The 12,646-nt window shown below is 48.8% G+C and overlaps 1 protein-coding gene across 1 annotated transcript; it reads left to right on the top strand.

Moving 5' to 3' along the window:
* The first annotated feature begins 5,391 nt into the window (after positions 1-5,391).
* Positions 5,392-8,330, top strand: KRTDAP (keratinocyte differentiation associated protein). Its single transcript, XM_004439764.3, has 6 exons — positions 5,392-5,478; positions 6,779-6,817; positions 6,914-6,955; positions 7,138-7,182; positions 7,865-7,912; positions 8,185-8,330. Exons 1-6 carry the CDS (start codon positions 5,392-5,394, stop codon positions 8,221-8,223), a joined length of 300 nt encoding a protein of 99 aa, XP_004439821.1. The 3' UTR covers positions 8,224-8,330.
* The last annotated feature ends 4,316 nt before the right edge of the window (positions 8,331-12,646 follow it).

Here is a 12,646-nt window from a genome sequence, read left to right as displayed (position 1 = left end):
CCTCAAATTTTATTCTTTAATACTATGCTGATGGCCTGGATCAGGGAGGATGGAAGAGCGATTTAGGGCAGATAGTTTGCCTTCCTCCTGAGAGTGGGATACAAAATGCAGGGTGGAGAGAGAAGACCTGGGGGTCCTGACGAGAAGTAGGCTAGCTGATCCCCCCACGCCTGTTTCTCCATCTGTGAAAAACCATCTTTGCCCAGCCTACATCTGAACACCATGCCTTCTGCACTCGAAGTAGTCATAGGTGCTCTAGTCGCCTGAAAAAGCCACAGGGGAGCTACTCAGATCAGGAGGCGGGAGCAAGGAGGCTGTTCAGAGAGACCAGTTCCAGAGGGCTGGGGAGCGGGCGGGGACCAGGAGCGAGGGGCTGGGAAAGAACATGCTTCAGCCTCATAACGGAAGGTGGGTGAGGGTACCGTTGGGTTGCTGTGTTCACGAAGCTCGGGGGAGTGGCCCATACTCAGCGCCTTACCACGTGCAGCAGCTCTGTGTCTCCAGGATGCAGAGGGGTGGTGGAACACTTCCACTCCATTAATGCAGCAACAAAACAGGCAGAGGTTCTGGGCTCAGGCTGAGCCCAGGCTGATCACAAGCCGAGGAGCCCTGTGGACAGGGCCGGAGAGTCTGCATTAGCCTCTGAGCCAAAGTCCGATCCGGCCTGTACGGTGTGCCCAAATTCAGGAGCCCCACCACGCCTCCCTGACATCCCTGCAGGGACCCTGAAGTAAAAGGAGGGCATGAAGCAGCCGGCGAGCCGAAGTGTCTCCCTCTGAGATCGCAAGTTCCTTGAGGGCACGACCCCGGTCTGCCTTGGTCATTGCTCCATCCCAGCACTTGGCACAGGGCCTGGCACAGGGTAGGCCTCAAACAGTTGATGAATCAATGAAAGAAACCTGGTCCCAAATGGACTTGGGGAAACCGATTTGATCAAACCTGCCCAACTGGGAGAAAGAGGAGGACGATCCCTTTGCTCTGCATCCTCTTCTCACTTCTGTCCTGAGATTGGGGCTACTGCTTTCTGTCATCCCGGGTTTCAACTGTGTAGAGAGGGCCTTGCAGTACCTCCTCACAGCCATGGGGAGGAGGACACGGCTGGCCCAGGTGGACACTCAGTCCCTCCGGCTGACAGCTGGCTTCCTGGAATGTGGGGGAGGGCTCAGAAACAGGGGCAACTCAGGTCTCCCCGAGCCTGGCCCTGAGGGATTGAGGGAGAAGCTGAGGTGGTCAACAAGATTCTAGACTCTTGGGGTGTTCCTGGTCCAAAGGCAGAGAGCAGCCCTCTAAAGTTTAAAGTACCACGTGAAGCAGGCCAAGGCCCTCTGGTGTGAAGGACTCTAAGAAAAGGGCGGGCCCCCCACCTTTCTCCTGCCTCGGCCTCTGAAGCAGCTTCCCAACCTCCTGACTTTCATTTTTTCCCTAAAATCCATTCTCCCATGACAGCCAGGGAGGATCCTCAGTTCAGAATCCTCCACGAGCTTTTCATTAGCTCTAGAATAAAACTCCAACTCCTCGCCGTGGCTCAGGGTGACCTGGCTCTGGCCTCCCTCTCCAAGTCATGCGGCCCTGCTGGGACAGGCTCTCGAGGACACGGCTGGTACCTGCCCCCGGAACTCGGTCTCCAGAAGGCTGCAGCTCTCACTGCTTAGGTCTCCGTTCGAATGCGCCTCCCCAGCCCGATGAACCGAGGCTACCTCCCCCCTCACTATCACAGCACTCTGTTCCCTTGTCTTACACAATTTGTCATTCTCTGAGATGATCTGGTTCCTAAGTGTCTGTTAGATTACCATCTGTCTCCTCCGCTGGAACATAAGTTCCCCGGGGCAGGTACCTCGTCCATCCTCAATTCCCAGCACCAGGAGCCAAAGTGGCAGTTCAATAAATATTTGTCAATTAGAGAATGGAGGGAGGGGTCAGAACAAAGTGGGCTCAAACCAGGAAGTCTTCCTGGGAGAAGTTTAAGGAAAGGGTACTCAGAGACAGAGGGTGGGCAGCAAAGGAAGAAATCAGACCTGCTGGGCGACGTGGCTGCCTCCTTGGGTGTGATGACTACACCAACAGAGGGAGGAAAGGATGGGGCAGGATGCCTTGTGCTCTGCCCCCCAATACCCCACACCGCAGCCCTCTTTCTCTCCAAGGAGTCTGGGCTCTTCACCGGGGTGTTCACAAGTCCCCAAGGTCCCAGTGTGCAAGCCTTTAAACCCCCCATTCCCCATCTGAGCCCAGGAGGTTGGCTCCCAGCCCCCAGGTGTGTCTGTAATGTAGCAATCAGGGCTGGGCCTCGACTCCTGCCCACACTCAAGTGCTGGCAGATTTGGGGTGGGGTGGGGGCAGGCCTGAGGGGGAACAGGGCTTCACTGGTATTCTCAGAGAGAGCGGGGAGATCAAGCAGACTTGGGGATGGGCTGATGCAGAGCCAGGCTCTGTGACTGCTGGACTCCATGAACCCTCTGCAATGCAGCCCAAGCAAAGATGAATCCAGGCGCGTTCTCCTGCCCCCATTACCGACTGCTGGGACGCTCTCCTAGTGAGAGTCGCCCTACCTCTCTCTTCCCTCCATGCCCAACATTGGACACTGGACACTCAGGGAACACAAACTCACTGAGGCGGTACAGATGGCGGAAGGGGGCCTGGAGAGAGACACTGGATGCTAAAGTTAGCGCAGACAGCATAAGTTGTGGAAAGCTGAAATGACCCTTGAAAGCCCATCAGGAAGATGCTGAACAGACACACATCCTAAGTCCCGCACAGCTTTCTCCAGCATTAGAACAGAATTTCTTTGGTTGTGCATGTGAAGTAGTTGGCTTGTATTCAGAGGCATTATACAAAAGTACCTATCTTGAAACACTAGAACCTTAAACACTAGAACTAGAACACTGCTTTAAACACATACTTGGTGTGCAAGATGCTCATCCTAGAAGAGGCATCTGGAAACTGAGGCAATTGCAGGTTCATTCTAGGGCATATGCTCGTTGAGTGCCATTAATCTCTCAGTTCTCTGTTTTCATTTTGCCAAGAGTGTACAGTTTAATTCATTAAAATTAATGCACATATGCTCGGAGCTGCCACCTATGGCCATAGAAGTCACACACCACAAAAGGACACCTGGTTATGGGGGCTGATGGGGACTAAATGCAGCCTGCCCCCCAACTCTCGGGGCCTGGGTCTAATGGACACCAAGTGCTACGTGGGCTGGCCGGGGCCCTCTGTGGGACACTACTCCACAGCACAGCAAAGGAGCAATACAGGTGCAGGCTCTGGAATCCTGGGGTTCCAATGCTGGCCTTGCTACACACTGGCACTGTGACCTTGGCTAAGTTATTTAACCTCTATAGGCTGTGGTTCTCCGGTCTATAGAATGTGGATAATTACAGCACCTACCTCACAGAATCCCTGATATTTCAATGAGCTCATGCACTTAGAGCACTTAGCACAAGGCCTGCCACATAGGAAGACATCAATAAATTGGCTAACATTATTATTAGCGGCATTAGCATTAGGTGGAGAGGAAAACATAGGGAAGTCATTTTGTTGCAAAAGAATTCTGCAGCCAAACTGAAGACGGTGTTTGCATTGCCCACGCCACATCAGCATGTCTAATTGGAGTAGATTATAGAATATCAGTTCTCCTTTGTTGAGTCTTCACTTCTTCTGCTCCTGAACTTGACCCTATGCTGACAGAAGGGTGGTTAATGAGCTCCTTCAGTCACTGTTAATTAACTGGTAAGAATCACTACACATAAAAACTTGTGTCCTGCAGAAAAGCTTGGGGAGGTGCACCACCCACCTCAGTCATTTTCTCACTCATCCCCTCCAGGAGCACCAACTGCACATGAGGTCCATGCGACATGGTCATCTGTGTTTACCGAGTGTTCCTCATGCACTGTCTCCTCAGGGAGCTCTGCAAAGGGGAGATGCCATTGTCAAAACAGAGGAGGCTTCCTGAGGATAAAGAGGGGCAGAACGTCAGGGACTGGGGTGCGGTGGCAGCAGCAGAACTGAACTGAAATGCCAGCTTCTGGGGTTCATAAAGACTGTTCACATCTAGCCCTCCACCCTTGGCCTGCCACCTCTGTGCATTGCATCAGGTTCAGGTGAAGAGGCCCACTCTTGAACAAGGGCTTGCTTTGTCCCGGCAGCACCAGTCCGTGTCCCAGCACCTCCCTATTACACCATGAACCGGTTGGGCCACCTGAACCTCACTGCGGAGAAGGCTGCTTGATTAGAATGTTTTGTCACTTTGAGGTAATACAACTCCCCACTGGAGGGGTGGGCTGGGGGGCATGATAAGCTCAATGAAATGGAGCAGCACTCAAAGTTCTGGACCTCGATCCCGTCTCCAGTTGGGTATCTCTAAGACCTGTTTTTGCTTTTTTGTGTTTCTCTATTCCTTGTCTTCTTAGCTCAAGGCAGTCTTGTCTCTGAAGACCCAAGAGCAAAAGATGGGGAGCTGGATAATGGGAGGGGTCCAGACCCAAAGGAGGAAAGGGTACAACTTGGTGGAAGGATGCTTGAAATCTAACATGTCCAATCTATCAAATGTTGGCTCCACCTGCACTCTGCGTAAGGCACGGTGCTAGGGGATAGAAAGGTGATTAAGATACAGTTCCTGACCTCAAGGAACTTAATACTCTATGAGGGAAATAACAGAAGAACAATGGTACAATGCTGGAGAGATATGAATGAACTGCGATAGCAATTTCAAGAAGGGAAAGGTGTGTGCGTGGGGGGGGCAGAGGAATGGGGGATGATGCGAGAAATCAAAGAAGCTTCATCCAAGATGGATGTTGGGTTCTGAGAACTGGAGATGAGAGAAGGGCATCCGAGGAATAAAGAATAGCATGGGCAGAGGCTTAGAGGAGGACAAGGAAGGCTATGTTTGGTAAGGAGTCCAATTTGGCTAGAATGTGAGGGATGTAAAACAAGAGGGAGTAAAACAAGAAAAAGTTAGAAAGGCAGGTTGAGGCCACAGTGTGGAAGTCCTTCAGTGCCAGTCTAGGGAGCTGAGACAGAATTGGGTAGGGTGGAAAAAGGCCCGAATTATAAGAGAAGAATGAAGTATATAAAGAAAAGAGACAAAGACAAAAGGAGAGGTTCCTTGGGTGCCACTGCTAATCCCTTGGAGGGACAGGTCCAACCTGTCTCCATCCCAGCTCCATTTGCATCAAGAACCTCATTGCTTACTTTCCTAGTGCCTGGAGCAGAATGTGAATTGAGAAATCCGAAGTGGGGAACAGTCCACTCCCCACCCCAGAGCCTCAGGGGTGGGCAACAGGATCTGGGGGTGAGTCAGCGGGGTGGGGATCCCATTTCTGTTCACATCCTCCTCCTTGGGAATATAAACGGCAAGTGGTGAGGCCCCGCCTCAGAGCACCCCAACTTGACACCATGAAGATCCCAGCTCTTCCCGCAGTGGCTCTCCTCTCTCTTCTGGCATTCCACTCTGCTCAGGGGGCCTCCCTGGGTAGTTCTGAGGTGAGCACATCACCTGGGTTCTCTTGCTCTTACATCTATTGCCTCACTTCCTCTTCAATTTCTTTACCTTCTATCCGTTACTGGATAAGTGGCTCTTAGTTTTGGATATTATCAGGGGCTGAATGAGAAGCTGGGGCTCTGAGGAAGGGAAAAGAGGAGGAAGGAAGGGAAGCACTCCTGGGAAGACATGTAGGGATGGAGATGCTGATATTTCTGGAAGGGATGGTGAAGTAGGGGATGGAGGCTAGACAACTGAGTCCTGGGAGGAGACAGGGACGGAGGTTGGTTGTCTGGGTTCAGTCTCACCTTTGTTTCCATTGTTTCCCTGGGAATGGCTTCTGGGCGACTGGAAGCTCCCTGCTCTCTCTGGAGCCCAGCATAGCAAGAATCCTTATGGGCCAGTCTCCAGCCTGGAGGCATCCCGAGGCCCCTCTCTCCCCTCTTATCCCAAGGTGGGGGACAAGCAATGTCCATGCTGGATTTAAAAGTCTAAGATGGGGTCACAGACTCAATTGCTTAGGATCCAAGCAAGTGAAGTCAATGAGCAGGAGGTCCGGTAGGGCCTCAGGGTGGGTGGCGGGAACTTGCCCATCTAAAGGGGGTGGTCTTTATTCCATCCGACTGCTGCTCCGGGGAAAATGTATAGCGTGGCCAGAGTTTTAAAATTTTCAGGAGAAATTAGAAATCTGATTTATAAATTCCTCCTAATTAAAAATGTTTAATTCAAATTAAAAAACAAACAAGCCAAACTACTATGAGATCTAAACATTGGGGTCTAGCCTGGAGGCTACTTGTTTGTGACTTCTGCTGTGGGAAGGAAGGAATAAGGGACAAAGACTGGGCAGCTGAGGTTGGGAGAGCGACAAGATGGGGTGTGCTGAGGTCGGAGGAGCTACCAAACAGAGGAGGGACATGGAGACTCCGAGCTCGGTGGCAATAAAGTCACAAAGCAAACCAGCTTGCATCAATTAAAGGCAGGCAGGGCACCTCCGCTGCTTGGCTCCCACCTGCATGCTAATCCCCCCACAAACCCCAGCTCCAGGGGCTAGGCCTGCGTGTCTCAGGGACACCCCAGTCACTGCAGAGCCACACCAGCTCCTTTTTCTCAGGAGAAGTCCTCTTTCTCCTCCCTCTCTGGCTGCTGCCTACAGTGGATGCAGGCCTGGGTTTTCACCTCTGTCCTACACATGCCACTCTCAGGCACGGGCCTGTGCAGGGAGGCAGAGCTGGCTGAGAGGGTTCGGGGAGAGGGACTTGCCATCATGTGATCATCTGGCTCCTTTCTCCCCTCACTCTCCAGGAAGAAACCACCATTGGGAATTATGCGGCAGGACCTGAGGTAAACAACCTGTCTTCCCCCACTCCGGAGAGGAGTCTGTCCCCTATCTCTCCATGCTCCTTAGTCACTTTCTTAACACCTTGCTTCTCTGCCTAGGCCTTTAACACTCAGTTCCTGAACATCGACAAGTTGCGAGCTGTAAGTACACTTCTCTGGTGTGGCCCCCACAAATGTCCACAAATCTCCTATCCCAAGGGGAATTGATGCCTCCATAGAGAGCTTACAAAGCTGCCATGGTCCTTGCACCTCTTCCGGAGGGCTAGGGACTCAGCTCTGTCTTCCCCAGAACTTACCCTCTCTGGGTGTCTCTCTCCCCGCAGGCTTTCAAGCCCGAGGAGTTCCTGAACTGGCACGCTCTCGTCGAGGTAAGGGCTTGGGCACCCTTCACCCGCTCCGCAGTCTTTCCAGGGTAGTGGCAACATATTCGAGCTCTAGCCCTTGTGGTTCCTTCCGGAATTTCGGGAGAAAGTATCTGCCCTGCTTGGATGCTGCCCACTATGTTGTCAACAGAAGGAAGTTTCCCCAGAAGGCTGTCATGGCTATACCCTATTTGCCTAACACGGCAGTGGGGGTGCAGGACCACAAAGACAATTCCAGAAAAGGAAGAACTTCATCAGTCAAGAGTTTATTTGAATCCTCACATCCCCTATGGAGAAACTGAGGCCCTCAGTTGGGCGGTCCACCCAAACTCAGGAGGCTAGGTCAGTGACAGAGCAGGGTGAGAGCCCGCACTGCACGACTCTGCACACACTCGCCCTGTGCCGTCAGGCACATGTCTTCAGTTCTCTGAGCCTCAGTTTCCTCATCTGTGATGTGGGGATGATGACAGTATGTACCCCGAAAGGTTTCTGTGAAGACCAAATGGAATCATGCCTGTAGAGCAGTTAGTACAAGGCAGACACAGAATACGGGCTCAGGAAACATCCGTTCTTTCTGTGATCATAAGATACTAACGTCATAGCCGCTATGAGAGCTCATTAGTGAGTGCTCGCCGTGCCGTGCTCCCCCGACCTGTCACAGTGCTCTTGTTCTCTTTCTCTATTGTAGTCTATCAAAAGGAAACTGCCTTTCCTCAACTGGGATGCCTTTCCTAAGGTAAGAGGTGGTGGGCATTAGGAGGATTTGGAGGTTGGGGGCAAGGAAAGAAGCAGAGGGTCTGGGAGGGAGAGTGGGGACACTGAAAGGAGGATAAACCTTCTTTCCACCAAAACTCAGGGAAATCTCAGCTACTCTATCTAGAGGAAGATGGGAACTTAGACTGTGGCAGAGATTCCTTTCCATGGTGCCCCGTTCTACCCTGCGCGTCCTTATGGGGGACTCCAGCTCCCTGCACCCGAGGGCCCCAATCTAACCCTCTCTCCCTGCAGCTGAGAGGACTGAGAAATGCAGCTCCTGATGCCCAGTGACCCTTCTCATCAAGACCCAGCACCACCGACACCCCCGGGAGAGGGGGTAGTGTGGGATCTAACCACCAGCCTATGATCACTCTCCTGGCTCAATAACTCCAATAAAATGTTTCCCAACCAAACAGCTCCTGCAGCTGCGTCTCTGTCCTCATCCTACTGGGCTCTAGAAAGGAATTAAGATGGAGTGGGCTCCAAGGCTGCTGGGCAGAAATCTTGAATTCTGAGAGGGTGGTAAGTAGTGAGACAGGAGGAAGTGGGCAGGATGTACAGGCATACCCCGTTTCTGTGCACTTCACTTTATTGCACTTTGCAGATATTGTATTTTTTACAAATTGAAGTTTCATGGCAACCCTGTGTCGAGCAACTCTATTGGCGCCATTTTTCCAACAGCATTTGCTCACTTCGTGTCTCTGTGTCGCGTTTTGGTAATTCTCAGACTATTTCAAACTTTTTCATTATTATTATATTTGTTATGGTGATCCGTGGTCGGTGATCTTTGGTGTTACTATTGTTTGTTTTGGGGTGCCACGAACCACACGCATATAAGACAGGGAACTTAATCAATAAAGGTCGTGTGTGTTCTGTCTGCTCTACCAACTGGCCGTTACCCCGACTCTCTCCCTCTCCTCGGGCCTCCCTATTCCCTGAGACACAAAAATACTGAAGTTAGGCCAATTAATAACCGTACAATGGCCTCTAAGTGTTCAAGTGAGAGGAAGAGTCGCAGGTCTCTCACTTTAAATCAAAAGCTAGAAATGATTAAGCTTAGTGAGGAAGGCACGTCCAAAGCTGAGATAGGCTGAAAGCTGGGCCTCTTGTGCCAAACAGCCAAGTTATGAATGCAAAGGGAAAGTTCTTGAAGGAAATTAAAAGTGCTACTCCAGTGAACACACAAATGATAAAAAAGAGAAACAGCCTTATTGCTGATACGGAGAAAGTTTTAGTGGTCTGGATAGAAGATCAAACCAGTTACAACATTCCCTTAAGCCAAAGCCTAATCCAGAGCAAGGCCCTAACTTTTCAATTCTATGAAGGCTGAGAGAGATGAGGAAGCTGCAGAAGAAAAGTCTGAAGCCAGCAGAGGCTGCTTCATGAGGTTTAAGGAAAGAAGCCATCTCCATAACATAAAAGTGCAAGGTGAAGCAGCAAGTGCTGATTATAGAAGCTGCAGTAAGTTATCCAGAAGATCTAGATAAGATAATTAGTGAAGGTGGCTACACCAAACAACAGATTTTCAATGTAGACAAAACAGTGTTATGTTGGGAGAAGATGCCATCTAGGACTTTCATAGCTAGAGAGGAGAAGTCAACGCCTGGCTTCAAAGCTTCAGAGGACAAGCTGACTCTCTTGTTAGGGGCTCATGCTGTGACTTTAAGTTGAAGCCAACATTCATTTACCATTCCCCAAATCCTAGGGCCCTTAAGAATTATGTGAAATTATGTGAAATCTACTCTGCCTGTGCTCTATAAATGGAACAACAAAGCCTGGATGACAGCACATCTATTTACAACATGGTTTAGTGAATATTTTAAGCCCACTGTTGAGACCTACTGCTCAGAAAAAAAGATTTCTTTCAAAATATTACTGCTCATTGACAACGCATCTGGTCACCCAGGAGCTCTGATGGAGATGAACAGTGAGATTAATGTTGTTTTCATGCCTGCTAGCACAACATCCATTCTGTAGCCCATGGATCAAGAAGCAATTTCGACTTTCAAGTCCTATTATTTAAGAAATACATTTCATAAGGTTATAGTTGCTATAGGTAATGATTCCTCTAAAGGATCTGGGCAAAGTAAATTGAAAACATTCTGGAAAGGATTCACCATTTTAGACGCCATTAAGAACATTTGTGATTCATGGGAAGAGGTAAAAAAAATCAACATTAACAGGAGTTTGGAAGAAGTTGATTCCAACTCTCATGGATGACTTTGAGGGGTTCAAGACTTCAGTGGAGGAAGTAATTGCAGATGTGGTGGAAACAGCAAGAGAACTAGAATTGGAAGTGGAGCCTGAAGATGTGACTGAATTGCTGCCATCTCATGATAAAACTTTTATGGATGACGAGTTGTTTCTTATAGATGAGCAAAGAAAGTGGTTTCTTGAGATGGAATCTACTCCTGGTGAAGATGCTGTGAAGACTGTTGAAATGACGACAAAGGATTAGTTGATAATAAACTCAGTTGATAAAGCAGCAGCAGAGTGTGAGAGGATTGACTCCAATTTTGAAACTTCCACTGTGGGTAAAATGCTATCAAACAGCTTCCCATGTTATGGAGAAATCGTTTGTGAAAGGAAGAATTAACCGATGTGCCAAACTTCATTGCTGTCTTATTTTAAGAAATTGCCACAGCCCCCCAACCTTCAGCAACCATCCCCCTGATCAGTCAGCAGCCATCAACATCGAGGCAAGACCCTCCACCAGCAAAAAGATTATGACTCGCTGAAGGCTCAGATGATGGTTAGCAATTTTTAGTAATAAAGTATTTTTGAATTAAGGTATGTACATTGTTTTTTAGACACAATGCTATTGCACACTTAACAGTAGTACAGTGTAAACATAACTTTTATATGCACTGGGAAACCAAAAAAAATCCACGTGACTTGATTTATTGCAATATTCGCTTTATTGCGCTGGTCTGGAGCTGAACCCGCGATATCTCTAAGGTGTGCCTGTATCGAGAAGGCAAGAGACCCCTGCATCTTAACTCCTTAGTCTTGGCTGACATCCTTGAGGAGGATGAAGCTGTGAGTGGCTCGGTAAGATCCCCAGGAATCAAAGCTGCTCCCTGAACTACTGGCACCCTCCCCTGCCTGCCTTCTGAAAACCTGGTTCCTTTGGTGGTGGCAATTTGGTATAACAGAGCTAGCTGGAATCTAGGCTTGGGACCCAGCTTAAATCATATGAGCCCATCTGAAATCCTTCTTTTTGAAATTAGGTAGATTACAAATAAAGAAAACTAGTGGTGTGACCCTGAGCCTTTCTAAGCCTCCATTTATTTTATCTGTGAAATGAGTGTGGAAATAAACAAGAATGACGATTCTTGTGGCGTTGTTATGAACGTCAAATGAGATAAGGTATGTAAAGCCCCTTGCACAGGGCTGGGCATATGGCAGAGACTTGGCAATTGCTCGTTCCCTCCACTCCCCCAGAGAGCTGCTGCAGTGACTCAGATTCATTATTTACTCACTCACTCACGGATCCATCCAGCCATACATCTGTCCATCCATCCATCCATCCATCCATCCATGCATCCATCCATTGACTGCCAAGGCCTTGAAACATGGAATGGGTTCAGCTACAGTTCCTGCATATGTATTCTGTATGGAATCTCTGTGTATTCTGTGTACCTGCTCTCTGTACTTGAGATGTTAAATTAGTTGGTGTTATTTCTGGTTTCTCTTGAAAACTGGGAAAACCAGAGAACGAGGAATCTGAGATTGGCTTAAATCCAAGTAACAGCTGCCCTCTTACACAGGACATGGTCTCCAGGTCAGTAAAGTTCCACCTGGCAAGTTTCACATATTGACATTGCCTTTTGGCCTTTCTAAGCAACTGAGTTTGCACACTGTGGCCTATAGCTTACTTGAGAAAGTGGACTACAAAGGGAAATTAAACTTACATAGGTGGAGGAAAAACTCCTTTCTACCTTCTTAAGTTCTGTGGCTGGCCTAAGAATTAAACTGACATAGACAGATTATCAGGAGAAAAGTATACAAATTTATTTAATATTTTTTTTTACATGTACACGGGAGTCTTCAGAAGGAAAAGGATGACTCAAAGAAGCCATTAGGCCCAAAAGCTTATATACCTTTTTACACAAAGAACGACAAATTGTGGGGATGTGATAAGACAAAAGGGCTTGGACTAGGAGCAATAAATCATAGGACAGTGACTAGGAAATATATGGAGGAAACTAATGGAAGATAAGGGTTATAGTAGGTTTGTTTGCACGGACTGGAGTCGACTCCCAGTCTCTGCTGATAAGAGTGTTCTTCTCTTCCCGGTGCAGGGAGGGCACCTTTCTCAAGGAAAATTTTATGATCTGCTTTTACGCAGAAAGGGGGAGGTCAGAGAACCCTTCCTGCATCTGCTGTTTCTCAGGTGGCTTCAGCTCAAAATAATCAATATGCCAAAGCAGCATATTTTGGGGTGGCATGTTCTGAACCCCTTTGCTTGGTTCCTGCTTTTGAACAGCTTACAGAGTAGATGAATAAGACACGTAAATGTTGCTTATACCCTTTCTTCTGATTAACTAACAATAATAGACACACACACACACAAATGAGAAGCAACTTATTAATGGGATTGTGGGAGATCAAAATTGGCCACCTCAAAATATGTCTCTTTAGGGCCAACCCCGTGGCTTAGCGGTTAAGTGCGCGCACTCCCCTGCTGGCGTCCCAGGTTCGGAACCCAGGC

This window comes from Ceratotherium simum, chromosome 33 (assembly GCF_057802395.1).
Source record: "Ceratotherium simum simum isolate JZ-2026a chromosome 33, ASM5780239v1, whole genome shotgun sequence".
NCBI lineage: Eukaryota > Metazoa > Chordata > Mammalia > Perissodactyla > Rhinocerotidae > Ceratotherium > Ceratotherium simum.
Note: the sequence above shows the minus strand (reverse complement) of the source record. Positions and strands in the feature narration are given on the sequence as shown.

Excerpts from the sequence above, each read along its gene's own strand:
- KRTDAP (XM_004439764.3), top strand. The coding sequence starts at position 5,392 with ATGAAGATCCCAGCTCTTCCCGCAGTGGCTCTCCTCTCTCTTCTGGCA. Across the intron at positions 5,479-6,778 it reads CCTCCCTGGGTAGTTCTGAG|GAAGAAACCACCATTGGGAA; the intron begins GTGAGCACATCA and ends CTCACTCTCCAG. Across the intron at positions 6,956-7,137 it reads ACATCGACAAGTTGCGAGCT|GCTTTCAAGCCCGAGGAGTT; the intron begins GTAAGTACACTT and ends CTCTCCCCGCAG.